Raw genomic sequence first — 19,695 nt, 5'->3', positions numbered from 1 at the left:
TAGTTCAGTTCAGCCTCCTACCTCTTCAGCTCAGCTGCCTTGTGGACTGAGAGGAAGCACCCCCCTCTGCAGCTGATGACTGGAGACTATGTGTATTGGATTCGGTGTATGCGCACCAAATCAAATAACCTGTATGACCCGAGTACAAGCCGAGTTCAGGCTTTTTGGCACAAATTTTGTGCTAGACTGCTTTCCAAAATAATCTTACTTCATCATTCTCTTTTACATGAACACTATAAAGTTTTGGGTGCTGTACTTATTTATCGTCATAATGTATATTTTATTATGTTGTCCTTTACTAATTTTAGTCTGAAAGTTCTAACTTTGAGTTATTAGTACAGGCATCTAGGTTAAAATAATCACACACAAACTTTATTGGCTATTCTGAGTTCTTTAAAAAGTGTCATCAGAATCTGGATGTGTATTATGTAATAATTTAGTTAGGATAATCAGTTAACAATACTGATTCTTCCAATTCATAGCCATAGAATATTTTTCCAATTTCCAAATTCCTCCTCCATTTCTTTCATAGGTAACAACTTTCATGGTATATTTCTCTCATATTATGTTAATTCCTATATTTTTATTATTTTAGACATAATTTTGAATGGGGTATGATGATCTTTTTGTTCTCATTTATTATTTGCATATAGGAGCATGACAGGCATGTGCGTGCTTATTGTTTAACCTACTGCTTTCAATATTGGTTTACGGTCTCTAGGAATAATTTAATGGACTTTGAAGGGCTTCACTGTATATTATGTCATCTAAAATAGTGATCATCTAACATTTTTTCCAATTTGGATCCCTTTCAATTTTTTCTGCTTGGTTGCAATTTCTAGGACTTATACTACTATATAGTATTATGTAAAAGTGGAGGCAGTAGATATCGCTGCCTTGTCACTGATCTCAGGTGAAAAGCTTTTGATTTTCACCACTAGCTAGGGTGGGTTGTTAAAAATGGCCATTATTATACTGTAGAAGTTTCCTTCCAACTCTATTTTGTTGCAGAAATTTATCATGAATGAATACTGTACCCAATAGAAAGCTTACCCTCTATTAGTTGATATAATCATTTTATATTAATATAATGTATTACTTTTATAATATATTATAAATATAACACATATTAATATAATGTATAAATTTATTATATTAATATAATAAATTTTTATTAATTTTTATTAATATAAGGCATAATTATAATTAATATAATGTATAATGTTAATTTATTTGCATATGTTTAACTATCCTTGCTTCCCTGGTGTATGATCTTTTAGCTACGTTGTTGGGTTTGGTTTATAAGATTTTTTTGAAGAATTTTGCCCCATATTCATCAGAAAAGTCAATCTAATTTTTTCTTTCTTAATAATATTTCTATCTATGTAGGTGTCAGTGTAATGTTGTCTTCATAGGAGACAATTTTAGGAAGGATTCCTGTTTCCTAAACATTTTAGAAGAAATTGAGAGTACAGTAAGACATCTTTGAAGACTTTATAGAACTCACCAGTAATCCTTTCTGTACCAGGATATTAGTTCTTGGGAAATTCTTAATTATTGTTTTATTTCCCTTGCTTATAATTGACCTCTCTAGGCTTTCTATTTTCTACTCATTCAATTTAGGATTCAAAGAACATTCCCATTTCTTTAAAGTTTTCCAGCCTAACAACCAAATAGCCAAAGCCATATTGAGAACTAACAGGGATGTATCTCATTAATAACTTGAAATTATATTATAAAATGTGTGGTAAACAAGGTAATCAAAACAAAGTATCAAATAAAGTAATCAAAGCAAAATGGTATTTGAATAAGGATAGACTTTCTGACCAATGGACTATTATCAACTACCCAAAGACAAATCCCCAGATCTATCATCAACTAATTTAACAGTTATTGAGTACTTGAAATGTAATAGAGTCTCTTCTGCAAGTCATGTTGAGAAAACTTGATAATAGCATGTAATAAAATGAAGATGGATCCATCAAAAATCTTAATAGCAGACCAGAATTTATAAAATATGCTGAGAAAAATACAGGCAGAACACTCGAAGATTTGGATCTTAATATTATTTTCAGTTATGTGATCCCTTCGCAGAGGAAACAGAGACAAGTATTTTTTAAAAATGAATTTATATCAAATTAAAGTGTTTATATTAAATCATGGGCTAAGACTAAAAGACCCACAATTGAATAAATACTTGTTCTCAATGTAGATAAATGGTTAATTTTAAAGACATATAAAATATATAATGTGAAACAATAAAAGATACAAAAACAATATGAATTGGGGAAAGGAAATGAATAAACACTGCTCTAATTGCCATATTTAAAATTTGAATTATTTTTGTTTTCTGACTTCTTTTTTTCTTTTTATGTAAAGACTGTGGTTACAAAATTATGCACGATTGAGTTTGTCTTACTGTTTATACCATCATTCATAGGGCACATTTCCAGACAACATTATCTCCAGCTTCCCTCCCATCTTCTCCCCTGCCTGCCTCCAGAAGACTTGTTACCTCTCTTCTTCTCTTTCTCCCTTCCTCCCTCTCTCTCCTCTTTCTCTCCCCCTCTTTCCTTTTCTTTTCTCTTATAAGAAATACTTATTTTTACTTCCCTCACCCCTCTCTACTTCACTTCCATCCTCCCCATCTGCCTCCCTCCTTCCCATTGTGCCTTATTTTTGTTCTTTTAGACACTGTGATTACAATTGTTGCTAATGAAGGGGTAACATGCATATCACTTTATCCCCTTTCAGCACTCAGTTATTATCCAGAATGATCAGTTTCAACTACCATTGTCATAATGATCACACCTTAACCAAACTGCACTGTGCCACTATTTATGGCAAACTTCCTGCCATAGACTGGTCCTCCTCTAAATTGTCTCTGGATATTATTACTAGTCTATCTTTTTTCTTATATCCCACAAATGAGTGAGTTCATCCTGTATATCCTTCTCCCTCTGATTCTTTTCACTCAGCATAATACTCTCTGTAGTCATCCACGTATAAGCAAATTTCATGACTTCATTTCTACTAACAGCAGCATAGTTTTACATTGTGTAAATGTATCAATTTTTTTTATCCAATACTCTGTTCTTGGGCACTTGGGTTGTTTCAGATTCTTGCTATTGTAAATAATGCTGCAGCAAAGAAAGGAATACAGAGGGATTTTCTGTATTGTGCTTTGGGGTTCCTTAGGATACATCTGTAAGAGTGCAAATGAAAACAACAATGGGTTATCATCTCACACCACAGACTGGCACACATCACAAAGAACAAAAACAACCAGTATTCGCACGGCTGCAGGGAGGAGACTCTCATTCACTGCTTGTGGGAATTCCGATTGGTCTAGCCTTTTTGAAAAACAATATGGATACTTATCAAAAACCTAGAAATTTAGCTTCTATATGACCTAGCAATAACACTACTAGGTATATACCCTATGATCCCAAAAATGCAATGTAGAAAAGCCCTTTGCATTCCTAAATTTTGCTATTTTTAAGTAAATTCTCAATTTATAATACTGTCACTTTGTACCATGAATTTACTATAACTCCTCTCCATGTTATTTTAAAACATCTCATTACATTTCTTTCATACCCATTTCTTCTTTCATATCTTAATTAAAGAAATATTTTAAGTTACTGATATTTAAGGTTTTGCCATATAATATTTCAACACCAGTTCCACCATCAATGTAAATTCCTATCACCAAATCTCCCATACTCCATCATCTCCCAATCTCCACCAATCCCATCCAACCCTTTGCCTGCCACTTTGACAAGCACATTAGAAAGTTTGGAGCCTAAAGTTTAGATCTCATGTTTTAATTGTTGTTGAGTCTATGCTGTGTATTTATAGCTATACCATTCCATTAAATCAGCAATATAACTGAAGTACCAATCCTTGTTCCTCCATAACTTCCTTTCTCACTTTCTTTATTCCCACCTTGATTTCTTTCCTTCTGTGCTCCTCCTTCCTAAACTCTAGGGACTAGGTTGATCAAGGTATCTTCATTTTACTATACATTTACATTTCCTCATCCAGTTATTCTATATACCACAGATTAGTGAGAGCATCCTTCACCATACATTTTTTATTAATCATGTCAACTATGCAAAAGCAAGGGGAAAAAAGCACTGATATCTTTGTAAACTTTTACTCCATTCCTGTGATGATAAACTTGTTATATAATATGAACACAATGTTTTCAATGGACATAAAAGAAACATGCAAACTTCCTGGGGTTACAGTTAGGAAGGCTAGAATGTTTGCTTTGCTAGTGCAATTGCTAACTTTAATTTCTGATCCACTATGCACTACTTAAAATGTGAACGTCTTCCCAAACTAAATTAACATGCAAACTGGCATTATTAAAATACTTTAAAATTAAATTAACTGAGGACAGAATGAGAGCACAGCGGTAAGGCGTTTCCCTTGCACGCAACAAACCTGGGTTCGATTCCCAGCATCCTATATGGTCCCCTGAGCCAGGAGCAAGTTTTGAGCACATAGCCAGGAATGACCCCTGAGTGTCAATGGGTGTGGCTCAAAAACCAAATATATAAATTAATTAATTAAATTAAATTAATTGAGAAGTAAACAAAGATTTATATAATAAATTACTTTGTAGATATGAGTGAAAAATAAAGAATTAAACTTAGAGAGATGTTGCAAGTCAGCCCATGATGAGGTTGACTGATGGAGGGATGGAGGATGAGTCCTTACTCCTCCAGCTCAGACCACGCATCTGTTACCCTGTTCAGCTGGCAGTTCTGAGGTGAACGTTGCAGGAAGAAAGCCAATAGACAGTCAGGCTTCTGAAGAAAACAGCTCTTTATTCTGTGAAGAGGCCAAAGCCAAAAGGCCTAAGAATAGGCCCCAGGAAAAAAGCCCCTCACCTTCCACTGACCCTTGCTTTTATGCCCCAGAATCAGGTACCACCCAATGGGGTGATTAAGTACCACCCAATGGTGGGAGCAGAATCAGGTACCACCCTAGGGTGGGAGCAGAATGCCAGGTCACACCCTAGGGTAGGGCACAATCACTGATCAGGGTAGGGTCAGTAACATAATAATCCCATAAAAATGTTTACATACAAAACAATTCCCCCCCCCCGTTTGTTTTTAATAAACAGACAAAAAATACAAAAGTAAGTAATATTGTCTACAATTATTAAAGTAAAAACTAGTCAATAATAAAAGAGCGACTGTTTGCATAAGCACATCACAGGAAAATGTAAAGAAAACTTCTAACCTAAACACAGGGTGTCTAAAGCCAGAGACATGTGTCAAGGAATAAACTAAAGCTCCTGAGATGATAGATCTATGATGTACAAGATGAAGAATTCCAAGTAAGTTCTTTCTTGGAGAAGCAGATGGAGAATCTGAAATTCAATGATCAAGGATCTAGTAGGCGATGGGGAGCTCCCGGGGCAATCAGAAAGCCCAATTGTAATCATAGACATAGATCCTTCGAAGAGACTCCAGAAAGGTTGTGTAGCAGGCGAGAAGAAGCACCTTTTCTTTATTTGTTGATTTTATTGTTGTTGTTGGTTTTTGGTATTTGGTTTTAGGGTTACACCCAGCAGCACAGGAATTACTCCTGGCTCTATGCTCAGAAATTACTCCTGGCAGATACCGGGATTCGAACCAATGACCTTCTGCATGAAAGGCAAACACTTTATCGACATGCTATCTCTCTGGATCCATTTTCCATTCAAGTCCAGGTAGACGAGAAAGCCCAACTTGAGGGCATTAAATTAGGCTCTTATTTTGAAGGAAGAAGCATATATCCCCTGCACAGTGGGGGGCCACTGCAATGATGATTAATAGACATCTGAACTTAATCCAAGTTCTTAGTCCAGGTAGAAGTCCATATGAGGTCTGAAATTGATGTACCAAGTACAGCCGATTATTTATAGATGAGAGCTTAAGTCACAAACCAGAACAAAATGTTTAAGGCAAAGAACCTCCCTGTGTAAATAAACAACTTGAGGGCCCATCCAAAATGAATAGAACCTCCTATAGAGCTAGTATTTCGCCTATGATGCGCCAATGCAAAAAACCCTGAGAACAGACAAGAACATCATTTAGGAAATTATAGACAATGATATCTAACCCACTAACCTAAAGTCAAGAAAAACCCTAATGTAATACAATATCAGTTCCTAAGATTAAAAACTAAAATAGAAAAACATTAATTACAATAGTCAAAAGAAGTGTAGTACCAAATATAAATTCAAAGGATTACAATTATAAGAATAATACAAAAGGTAAAATTTCTAGAGTCCAATACCAATCTGTAAAAATGAGGGGTCTGGAACTCTGAAAAGACCAGCAAAAGACACTTAATGAGTCTGGAAAAGCGGGTTGATGCATGGTACAGAAGATAACATCAAGCTGAATGAAGAAGGAAGGCCAGTACAGTCATCCATGTGTTGGGGCATTCCCAAGCATTACATCATTGCCATCATGAGTTGGTTGGGCTTCTGCATTTCCTTTGGAATCCGTGCAATCTTGGGGTAGCCACTGTAGAAATGGTCAACAATAGCACTGTGTATGGAAAACCAGAAATTCAGAAAGCACAATTTAACTGGGATCCAGAGATTGTGGGTCTATCTGTGGATCTTTTCTCTGGGGTTACATTGTGACACAAATTCCAGGTGACTTCATTTCCAACAAGTTTGCAGCAAACATGGTACAAAACTCCAACAGTCATGGATTTTGTCCTCAGGCCGAGATCAGGAGGCTTGTAGTTGTGGGTGAAGAAGATGAGTTGCACATGTGAAGGGAATCCTGAAAATTAAATTTTAAGGACTAGGAAGAGAGAAGGAAGGATAAAAAGGCTACATTGGGGAAGATAAATTTAGGGAAAAGGGAACTATATACAAAATATGCATAACAGACAGACACTGAACAAGACATACACATACAGACTTCACATAAATATGGCCATACACTCACTCATACCAAAAAATATTTGTTGGAAAGAATCCAAAATAGAGCAAAAGAAAAAAGAATTCAGCTGAATCAACTAAAAGCGCTTTAAAATGTAATAGCCGGCAACTGTTCAGATGAATCATTTCAAATTCAAAAAAAATTTTTTAATGGCAGAGCAGAGCAGATCTGAAAGAGAATTTCATGCATAATACAAACATGAAAAACTCTACTATAAGTGTATAACAGTATATATACAAAGTTATTGTATAAGAGTAACTCTATGATAGTCAATCATAGGTGAGAAGCACTATGAAGGTAGTCCACCTAAAAAGTATCATTATGTCAGCGTCTTAAAACCTAAATTGAGGGAAATAAAGCAATGATGTTAAAATAAAAAGATTGAAAGTTGTTAAATGAGTATACCTAGAAAGAAAAACAACATTAATATAATAAGAAATTTTTCTTTCAGGTGAACATTGACTAAATTAAATTGTAAGATTTCATGATTAACTGAGACCTAGAGCAATAATGAAATAAGACATAAATCCATCATACAAGGAAACACATTGGGGGTCCATGATTTTTAATCCTATTAATTGATCATGCCTGTGGAAAGAATCCTAGAGCATTAATAGCAACCGATAAGGAAGTGAAATGATTATCTGGTGTTCATTGTAGATCTTTAAGAAGTATAAAATAGGATGTATGCTGCTGTGGATTTCACCAATGTATTAGGGACTTTTTTTTTTATCTTCTTGTCATCAAAATTGATCCAGTGTTGTTTTGCAGCAATTTTACAGTAAGAAGTACAGTGTCCATAGTGAACTTTACCATAATGTTTTGACACTGATGATCAGTTGTATGTCTTAAACTTGCTTTTATTCTCTGAAGTGAATTCTACTAAATTGAGGTCTTCTATAGAAAAATCCACATAAGAGTGCAGTTTTTTTATTTGTTTGTCATCAAAAGCAAAACGTTTTAGGTATATTATAAGTACTGGTGCAGTTTCCATAAATATGTTTTCTTTGAAAAATCCCTTCTAGTTTTGCAGCTGTTGCACTGAACTTTGTTGTCATCCCTTAACTCTTCTTTAAAAAATTCAGAGAGGCATTCCTGTAATGTACATTTATCTGTAGATGTAATAGCCAGAGACAAGTGAACAAATGTCTCATAAGCCTCAGACTTTTGGTGGCATGTGAGACACTGTAGTATAGATTTGAATTGTCCTTGAAAGAGATCATAAATAATAGATTTGTGAGCCTTTTGGTTTCTGGACTAAATTGTTCATAATTTTTATTTCCCTGCATCTTGTATGCGTGTCCTTGAGGAGCTGAATTTAAAAGAAGAAGGCAATTCCTTTTGCTATGCCCCCATTTTTTTCCCAGCCCAGTCTACCTTCCCTGGCAACTCAGATTGGGCTTCAGAGCCCAACCTGAATTTTCAACAAAGGTTCCTACATTCAGGGGTAAGAGCAGAGACTACAAGCTGTGATGACTATGGGCAGCTTTGGGAATCAAAAGGGTAGGATTACTTAAAACTCAAGCTAGATAGAGACTAGCAAAATGCTACCACTAAATGTACCAGTTAAGATTGGCATAATGATTTGGCTCAGGCCTCAGAAGAATGGGCATTGCCTGAACAATGGATGCCATCTATGGAAACAACCACAATTGTCTTCAACATTACCAGGATCCAAGCCTCTACCAGGGAAGACCTACCACTGCTTTGGCAGTGACTTACTCCAAAGAGTGCTCCCAACACCCAGATGACTCAGCAACAGTCTGCATGCAGGGCAGATCGCTCTGCATTTAATGGTATGTTGAAACTAGAGAATGCTCCACATCAGCCTGACATCGATGAAAGAAATGCACAGAATCCAGAGTCTTTAAATATAAGAATATGATACCAACAACAGCTAAAGTGTGAAAAAGTTTCATCGGGACCTTGAGAATGACTGGAGTTGGACGGTCTGGTTTGCCTGGAACCCAGAGTCTATCTTATGCCAAAAAACTGAGGTAAGGCCTTTTTAGTAATCAGGTCAAGGATTTTTTTCCATTTTCCCAATTTTTTTGGACCTATGCAAACAATGGCTCTTGCTACTATCACACCTTTACTTTTTTTTACTTTTATTCTTTAAGGAAAAAAATACAACTTACTGAACTTAAAAATAATTGTAGTAGAATGCCTGTCTTGAATATACGTGAGGGATGGGAAGGGGGAAGGGGGTAATGTTACATTGGTGAAGGGGGGTGTTCTGGTTATGACTGTAACCCAAATATGATCATGTTACTTAAAAATATATTGAAAAAAGAATGAAAAAAAATAAATAGATTTAAAAAAATGTTCCAGTTAAGCACAGAGTATCAAGATCAGAATATTAAATCCAACATTTTTCTACTTGTAAGAAACACACTGAATAGTCAAAGCAAATATAGACTCAAAGTCAAAGGTCGGAAAGAAATCTTTCAAGCAGCATTATTTACAATAGTCAGACTCTAGAAACAACCAAGATGCCCTTCAAAAGACTAACGGCTAAAGAAACTGTGGTACATATACACAATAGAATATTATGCAGCCGTCAGGAGAGATAAAGTCATGAAATTTTCCTAAACATGGATGTACATGGAATCTATTATGCCGAGTGAAATAAGTCAGAGGGAGAGAGACAGACATGTAATAGTCCACTCATCTATGTTTTTTTTTAAAATACATTATTGTAATAAGTCCAGAGACAATAGAGGGAAAAGCTGGAAGGACGGACCCACAATATGAAGCTCACCACAAAGAGTGACAATTGCTGTTAGGAAAGTAAGTACACTAACAACTAGCATGATAAAGTAAATGAAAGAGAGAAGTAGAATGTCTGTCTCGATACAGGCAGGGCTAGAGGAGGAGGGAGATCATGGCCTCAGTGGTGGGAATGTTGCACTGGTGAAGTGGGGGTATTCTTTTTATGACTGAAACCCAACTACAGTCATGCTTGTAATTATGGTGCTTAAATAAAGATGTTATAATAAAAAAACAACATGGTATTGAAAAAAGACACATACTCAGAGATCAAAGGAATAGACCTTAAAATTCTGAGACTGGTCATAATATATATAATTAATCTTGATAAAGGGGAAAATACAAAGTGTAGATTGAGAGCTGCTTCAACAAGTGGTGTAGGGAAAACTGGTCAACTACATGCAAAAAAGTAAACTCAGACTTCTCTTTAATATCATTCACAAAAGTCAAGACAAATTACATTAAGGACCTTGATTTCAGAAATGAAACCATAAGGTACATAGATAAAAATTGAGGCAGCACTATTTATGACATTAAAGTGTCTGTAAGAGTGAAAACCATTGGTAAGGCAATTGAACTACATTAACAAAGAAAATTATGCACTTCGTAAGAAAGAATGACTAGGGTACAGATTATCCTTTGAATGAGAAGAACTATTCAATGAATACCCATCAGATAAAAAGTTAATATCAAAGACATACAAGGCACTGGTAGAGCTTATCAAGAAAAAAGCTACTAATAACTATCCAAAATTGGGGAGAAGAAATGAACAGACATTTCATCAAACAAGTAATACAGAAGGCCAAAGACACATGAAAAAAAGTTCCATATTACTAATCATCAGAGAAATTCAAATCAAAACAGCAATGAGATATCATCTCCCACCACAGAGACTAGCACATATTACAAAAACAAAAACAAAAACAAAAATAACCATGGCTGGTAGGGAATTGGGGAGAAAGGGACTCTCATTCACTGCTTGTAGGAATGACACTGATCCAGCCTTTCTAGAAAACAAGATGGATGTTATTACAAAGCTAGAATTTGAGTTTCCATATGATCCAGCAATTTTACTCCTAGTAATATACCCTAGGAGTCTCAAAACACAATGTGGGGAAGACCTCTGCATACCTATGTTCATTGCTTCACTATTCACAATAGCCAGAATGAAATACTATAGTGGAATATACACAATGGGATACACAAAGGATACTACACAGTTGTAAAGAAAAAATGAAGTCATGAAATTAACTTGCACATGGATAGATAGGGAGAGTTGAGAATAATGTTGAGAGAAATGAGTCAGAGGGAGAAGGATGGACATAGAATGATCTCACTCATTTGTGGGATATTAAAAAAAAGCAGTGTTATAATAATATCAAAGATATATATACATATATATATGTCAAAGAGATATATCAAAATAGAGATAAAGGCCAGGAAGACCAGTCTATGGGATGATGCTCCCAACAAATATTGAGAGTGCAGACAGGGCAGAGTAGGAACCACTAAACTGTCTGCCCCATAGGCAGGCGGCGGGGGTGGGGGGGCATGAAGGAGGGAAATTAGAGACATTGATGGTGGGAAATGTGTAATGATGAAGGGTGTTGTACACTGCATGACTGAAACTTAATCATGAGTAACTTCATATCTGTGAAAAAAAATAGCAACTACTGTGAATACCTCATATCGATGGCGTTTAAATAAAATAATTAAGAAAAAAGAAAAAAGACATCCAAATATATAGAATTTATATATATATAAATATATAAAAGGCATTATAAGAAAACTCAAACCAGTTTCCACTATGAATATAGATATTAAAACATAAATTCTGGGGGCCGGGCGGTGGCGCTGGAGGTAAGGTAAGCCTTACCTGCGCTAGCCTAGGAGACGGACCGTGGTTCGATCCCCTGGCGTCCCATATGGTCCCCCAAGCCAGGAGCGACTTCTGAGCGCATAGCCAGGAGTAACCCCTAAGCGTCACCGGGTGTGGCCCAAAAACCAAAAAAAAAAAAAAAAACATAAATTCTGGGGCCGGAGAGATAGCATGGAGGCAAGGCGTTTGCCTTGCATGCAGAAAGACGGTGGTTCAAATCCCAGTATCCAATATAGTCCTCCAGAGCCTGCCAGGAGCAATTTCTGGCATAGAGCTAGGAGTAACCCCTGAGCAGCACTGGGTGTGACCCAAAACAAACACAAACACACACACACACACACACACAGAAGATAAAACAAAATGAAAATTTAATTATAAATTAGCAACAAAACAAAATTTAATTATAATCTACTGGGTTTTTCCCAGAACTGGAGGGCTAGTTCAAAATGTAAATCTTAAGGCATGACGGATAGTACAAGTGGTAATGCATTGCATTGTATATGGCCAGCCAACAAAGCATACAGTTCATACAAGCAATATAAATGATACCTGAGTTTAGAGCCCAAAAGTAAGATCTAAGCATCTCTACTGCATCTCCTTCCAAGACAATTGGGGATATTGATGGCATTTGTGATGGCATATTGGTGAAGGGTGTGTTGAAATATTATATGACTAAAAACCAACCATAAACAACTTTGTATCTATGTATCTTATAGTGATTCAATTAGGAAAGTTTTCAAAAAGCAAATAAGGAAATTAGTCATTATAATATTATTCCACAGCAAAAAAAAAGAAAGAAAACGACATGATCATCTAAATATGTTTAGAAAGATCTAAAACCTTTAGGATGCAAGAAACAGTACAATGTGTAAGACCTTGCACATCGCTACCCTGGGCTCAACCCCTGTTATCCCATATGTTATCACCAGGAGTGATTCCTGAGCCCAGAGTCAGAAGTCACCTCTAAGCACCAATAAAAAAAAAAAAAAAAAAAAAAAAAAACTTTAACAATGTAAAAAGCTAAACTAATAAACAAGATAAGTTACTCAATAGTATAGAGTGCAATTATAAACATATACCTTCAAACCTTTCCTTTAGATAAACTTACAATTTTGTATCTCTGCAATAGCACTGCACAATACAAAAATTAATGTAAGAATATCATATATCTTACATTAGTATCAAAACAAAATATTTCATAATATATTTAAGAAAGTCTAAAATTGTTTAATGAAAACTATAAAATGCCATTAAAAGAAATTAAAGAAATGCTAAATAAATGGGAATATACTTTATTATTAAAATATTATACATTAAAGTATTTATTATTAAAGATGTCAGTTTGTTAAAGTTATAATACTCTCAAAACTAATATATTCCGTACAATCCCCACCAAAATCCCAAAAGGTAAGTTTTCAGGTATTGACAAACTTTTCTATAATTAATATGGAGTTACCAAAATTCCAGAAGAGCCAAATAATCTACAAAATAACAAATCTGAAGGACACAAACATAATGATTTCAAAACTTAGTATAAAGAAATCAAAATAATAACAAATTGGTACAGACAAAGATATTAGGCATAATTTAAAATGCTGAAATTAATGCATAGTTTTATGTCAAATTACTTTGCAAGCAAGAAGCAAAGACAATTCAAAAACATGAGAAAAGAGATGGGAAAGTATTTCAATGGTAAAGTACAGGCCATGAAAACACAGAGACCTCAGTTCTATTCTTAGAATACTACCCTCACTCCAAAAGAGAAAAAAATTTAAATAAATGGTATTGCAACAAATGGCTATTTATACATAAAGGAAAGAAGTTTGACCCATATTTTGCAATTTATTGAAAATCAATTAAAAAATGTTATCAACAAGATTTAGTTACGTTTAACATGACTATTAAAAAATAAAATCTTGTGAATCCACAATAGTTATGATATTCATCATGTGAAAAGAATAAAAGTTACAGCACAATTGGTGTGTACAAATTTACTATATTTAGCAATTATTACATAGTAAAATAAAAACTATCATAAGTAAGTTGAGTTAAGCAACTTTTATGAAAGATAGCATGTTGAATGAAGCATGTCTGAAAAAGGAATTATATAGGATAATATCACTAATGTATGGTGACTGTCAAGATGTGGTGTATGGGAGGGAACTTCAGAACACTGGTGGAAGGAAGTTAACACTGGTGGTTGGATCAGTGCTGAAACACTATATATATAAAATTCAGATATGAAAAACTTTAATAAAAAGCTTTAATAAAAACTAAAAAGAGTAAATAGCTTCTAGAATATAAAATTTAGATTTAAGCAGTTAAATACATGTTATATCTTGAGTAGTCTAAAAACGTACAATTTTATTGTATAGAAAAAATGGGGTGTAGGCGACAACAATGATTGGGGGAATATTAATCTTTTGGTCAAAATGGCTTAAATTAAAACAAATGCTACTTCCTTAAAATTAATGAAAATGTACCCCTACCTGGAAAATCTGATGATCCTACTATTTTCACTTTATCTTTGAACAAGCGCACATTTCTTGGTAATCGAACCAAATATCCATCTGTCAGAAACGAAAAGAACAATTTGCCTTCTTAGAAATTCTAAAATCTTTAGCATATATTATCATAACATATTTGATCTTGGTTGAACAAAGCCATACTCAATCTCCATAAATATGGTTAACCCACTCTCCCTGACATGTATAATAAAATTAAGCTAGCAATTTTTTTCTATTGCATCTTATATCCAAACACTCCATTTTAAAGTACAAGACCCCCTCTCCTTATCCTTTTTTTTTTTTTTTTTTTTTTTTTACCTTTCTACTGCATCAACAGCACCTTTTTGGCCCAACTATTTTACATTACCAATTTCTTATGTATAACATTAGATTTCCTTTCTAGAGAATAGAGTACTCCTAAACTTCATAGATAGCAAAGGTTAGTATTCTGTCAATTTATCAAAATCAGTAATAATTACTCTATGTAATTATTGTATGTAGTAAATATTCAGTAAGTGTTATATATATTTTCATTGTTTTTTTTGTTGTTGTTGTTAAGTGAACAAATGTTACTGATGGAGAAGATGAAGCGAAAGGACAGATATAAAATGCTTTACATACCCAAATAAACTTTACAGCAAGGGAGTAAAGCACAAAAGAAAGTATGAAACTCAAGACCATTAGGCCTGAATTTAAATTGACTTCACCACTTACTAGTTTTAGAAACATGACTTTTATGAAACAATTCCAAACTCAAATGCTTACTGGATTTGAATTAAAATATATTTGAATATTCATATAATGACCATTATATATCCATGATAAAAATGTTGTGTATCAACCTGCACTATTCATATCTTAATAGTGAACATTTGCTTTATTTTTCTTATACCCTTAAGTTCTGATATTGTTCTTGGGTTAAATGGTACATACAATCCATTATATAAAATATTGCATAGTAATATGTGACAGAAAACCATGAGTATCCTCCTCTATAACAAAAAGTGTAGCAAAAAAAAAGTGTAGGTTATTCTCATTTTATATTTGAATGAATTTTAGAATCTGAAGATATTAGCATACTTAAAAAATCTCTGTTCACTCCATTTTTCCTTTCACTGTCAATCCCAGTCCTCACACTCTTGGAAATCTCTTCCCATTCATCTTTATTCAAAGTTCTAAGTTTTAAACAAAACTCTACTGCTTTTTTTAGTATTAATTTGGGGACTGGGGAGGATATTATTTTAAGGACCATGATTTTCAATGCTGCTCATGATTTCGTGCACACAACTTTCCAACACAACATTCTCCTCCGGAATGATCATAACACACGGTCATTTAATATAAATGACCTTTTAAATATAAAAAGTGATACAAAAGAATTCAGCCAAAACCTTTCCAATGAAGGGAGGGGGGGGTTAAAATATATCAAGGTCCACTTCCCAAGAGGAGACAGTTTTAGATATAAAAGTTAAAACGAAATAAGGCAAAAACCTGCCCCATAAAAAAAAAAAAAAGGCACAGTCTTCCTTCAACATCTGTTCATGAGGATCTTAAACGTCTTCAGAAAACGGAAGGGACTTATATTTCCTTCTCTTGGAAACAGAAACAAGTTGGTGTTGGCCAAAAAGTTCAAGACGAACCCATTGGGATCTTCTGTGCAATATGGAGCTCAGAGCGGTAGGTTGCACTGCCAGAGCACGAAGTGGAAGGATGGCCCGACCCAAGTCCACACCTTGATACCCAAAACCTAGGAGGAAAGAATGATGGACTTGGGAATTCAGTAACTGCCTCTTCTAAAGATTCAAAATTCCGAAAAATAAATGAATAAGAATTGGGGTCAGAAGCAAGCATGGAGGTAGGGTGTTTGCCTTGCATGCAGGACAGTAGTTCAAATCCTGGCATCCCATATGGTCCCCCCTTTTGAGCACTGCAGGGTGTGACCCCCCAAAAAAAAACAAACAACAAAAACAGAGTTTTCTTCCTGAACATTATCTTTGAATGTTCAAGCATGTTTCCCTGTCTTTTCATTTCTATCTACTTATGTTCCTCATACATTTATGTTCCTCTTAATATTTAAGTGGGATATTAAAAAAAGAACTGAAAATCAAAATAAACAAAATAAAAAATAAAAATTCAAAAGTAAATACGAACAAATGTAAAAATAAAAACCATAAAAAATAAAATTTTAAATTATAAATTCAAAAATAAAAAGAAATAATAAATAAAAGCAGATCAATTAAGTAAATCAATCGATAAAAAGACATCCTGAGGTGGAAATGGGGCCTATGGGGATTTATTGGCCTTGGTGATGATGCTAAAACGATTCCAATACTTCAAAACTTGGGGTCTGGCTACTGGAATTTGACAATATAAGAATCAAAAATAAAAATAATCCAGGTGTTTGGTGTCTTCTATCCAGATGTTCTTGGATTTCCTCAGTCCTGTCTCAGATGGTCTTGTCAGGCAAGAGTGCAGGGTCAAACCTAGGTTCGATTCCTGGCACCTCCACAGTGTCCCCCTCAGAGGAGTGATTTCTGAGTGCAGAAGAAGCACCCCCCAAAATAAGAAAAAGAAAGAATAAAGAAAGAATAAAGAATATATCATAATAAATAATAAATCAAAATAAATGATAACAATAAAATAGAAATAAAGAATAAGTAATAAGAAATACATAGTAATAAAAATAAAAAAATAAAGTAAAAATAATAAATGAGTAATAATAAAAATAATAATAAATAGTGATAATATAAAAATAAAGAATATAAAGAATAAGTAATAATAAATAAAGGGGTTGGGTGGGAAGGAGGGAGATTTGGGACATTGGTGATGGGAATGTTGCACTGGTGACGGGTGGTGTTCTTTACATGACTGAACCCCAAACACAATCATGTATGGAATCAAGGTGTTTAAATAAAATATAAAAAATAATAATAAATAAGTAATAATAAGACATGCATAAATAATAAATGATAATAAGTAAAAATAATAAAGAATAATAACAATAATAAATAAAATGAATAGTAACAAAAATAAAAGTGAATAAAGAGTAAAATAAGTAATAATAAATGAAATAAATAGTGATAACAATTATAATAAATGATAAAAAAATAAAGAATAAGTAACAATAAATAAATAATGAATAATAATAATAATAACCAATGATAATAAATAAAAAAACAATGAAATAAATCCGAAGAATAAAAGAAATCAAAGTCAGGTGCATCTGCTCTGCCCAGAGGTCGGCCTCCAACATGGCGGCGCTCCTCGCACGCCCCAGGGCCGCGGCGGAAGTGGCGTCGAGGCGCCTCACCTGCGGCCCCGGGCGCTCGGGCGACGACGGAGGCGCCGAGGAGGAGGAGGAGGAGGAAGAGGAGGTGCGGGACGGCGGCGCGGGGGGTCGCGGAGCCAGCAGGCCGGGCCCGCAGCCTGCCCCGCCGCGCCCGGCGGGGACCCGACGCGTCCATGAACACGCCCGCCGAAGGTCGTTACGACCCGGAAGCACTCGGCGGAGGGCGCGGCGCCAAAAAGGTCCCCTGGCGAGAGGCGGGTCCCACTTCCGGAAAAAAGTCCCCGTGAAAATAGGACCCGCTACTTCCGGCGGCGGGGGTGTGGCGTAAGACAAGTGCCTGCCAAAAAAGGACTTGCCACTTCCGGCCGCCACGGGGTAGGCGGGGCTTGGCGGCAGCCACGGCACGGAAGATGTGCTTCTGCTGCTGGTGATGCTGTAGGCCACAGGGACACAGGCAGGTGGGGGCTTTGCTTGGCAGCACTTTGGACTTCATTGGGGCCTGCGCTGTCTTTTTGTCTTTTTTCCCTTTTTTTCCCCATTATTTTATTGAAACATTGTGGCTTATTATATTGTTCATGACACAGAATTTTTTTTTTCAGTGACAAATTTGTGATTGAATTTCAGTCCTACAACCCCATCACCAGTGCATGACTCTGGGGCAAATATCTTGTCTCTCTCTCTTTTTTATTTTTCATTGTAGAAGCTGTGTTTTTTCAAGATCGTTCCCAAAGGGGTATCATGTATGTATATCACTTTATATCCTATCCAATCTTTTGAAGATACTGGAGCTCCCAAGAACCAATGAATGGTGCATTTCTCATTGCCTGTGTTCTGGAAAGACTAATGCTTTTTTTCTTTTCTTTCTTTTTTTTTTTTTTTCAAGTTGTAAGGGAGAGATTATTTTTATTTTATTGTTTGATTGTTTTAATAATATCTTTAAGTACCATGATTACAAACATGTTTGTAGTTGGGTTTCAGTCATAAAAAAAAAAAAAAAAGAACACACACTCTCCTTCACCGATGCCACCTGCCCACCACCAATGCCCCTCATCTCCCTCATGTTAGGGACAAAGCCAGAAACAGAAGTCAACCCAGACACCAATTATTCTCACAGATTTGATTGTCTCTAGAGATGGTCTCTATTGGTATCTGACAAATGTTGGGCAGCGAAATGAGGACACAAATGCAATACACCCAGGAAGAAACTTATCTTGAGAGAAAAAAAAATCACTTTAGCTAAAATGGACTTTCATAGAGCAGTCTCACCTAAAAGATGTATTTTTCTACCTGATGGCAGAAAAATCTACAAGACTGTCAAGCAGCTTAAGGGATAGTTTATAAGAACCTGGAAGAGAACCTTGGGTGTGGAGGACAGCTGGAAGGATCTACTTAAGCAGAAAGGCGAGCATGATAAAAAATTTAATCTGTGCTGTCATTTAAAATAAGTTGAAGAATGAAGTTTAACGAACTGAAAACAAAACATCTAAATTTAATGTGCATTGCCACTTTAAATAAGAAATGAGTGATTCTGAATGACTAAACTTGGACACTGGATATTCTAGCACTTGATGAGGCAATTTCAGATTTCAAAGGACCCATCACTTTGTCCTCCTTTCCATGTATTTTATGATAAATGTTATTGCCTGCCTTCACATTGTAATACAGGTATTATTGTCCCTTCGTGTCTTAGATTTGACTTGATTTACATAACATATACCTGGCTACAAAATTAGAATGTTGTCTATTTTGCTATATTTTAAATTACAACTCCAAGCATTCTGGCCTATATTATTTAAATACATGGCATTCAAACAAGCTTTCTTTTTCTTCTTCCTAATTAAACTGAAGTTAAAAGGTTCTTTTCACACCAGCACAGAAACATTCATTTAGAACTATTTATTCTATGAGCAGCCTGGTTCTCAATAACAAATTTAACTTAAAGATAAACCACATTGCTTGAGTTTTCTGATTCCATTTATGCTTGTGTTGATTGAAAAACTATGAACAACAGTGTTTATTCCAATAAATTCTAATTTATAACAATGTCCTGAATTAATTGTGGGCAGTTCAGATATGTATTAGTGAAGAAAGACCTAAATAATTTTATCTGCAGCAGTTCTTAAAATGCTGCAATTTAAGTATATTTAGTGCTCAGCTAGTCTACTGAATAGTGTCTGAATACAATGTTTGTTGATGTATTCTACTAAAATTCTTCTTAGTTTTTATAAACATTAACTTATGCTTTACAAGTTTTACCAAAGAAAGCATAAGTCTGTACCTTCTTCAGAAAGA

At 35.0% G+C, this 19,695-nt stretch overlaps 1 protein-coding gene across 1 annotated transcript in view; it reads right to left on the bottom strand.

The window, feature by feature from the left end:
* Window positions 1-17,578, bottom strand: part of ZPBP (zona pellucida binding protein) — a 120,974-nt gene extending 103,396 nt beyond the window's left edge. The window contains exons 1-2 of the mRNA XM_049777029.1: window positions 17,425-17,578; window positions 14,097-14,177 (exon numbers count right to left, since the gene is read on the bottom strand). Of these exons, the coding sequence (XP_049632986.1) occupies window positions 14,097-14,177; window positions 17,425-17,578 (235 nt within the window). The remainder of the gene's footprint in view (window positions 1-14,096; window positions 14,178-17,424) is intronic.
* Window positions 17,579-19,695: the final 2,117 nt, after the last annotated feature.

Source organism: Suncus etruscus, chromosome 7, assembly GCF_024139225.1.
Source record: "Suncus etruscus isolate mSunEtr1 chromosome 7, mSunEtr1.pri.cur, whole genome shotgun sequence".
Lineage (NCBI taxonomy): Eukaryota > Metazoa > Chordata > Mammalia > Eulipotyphla > Soricidae > Suncus > Suncus etruscus.
This window is presented reverse-complemented; position numbering and strand designations above follow the sequence as displayed.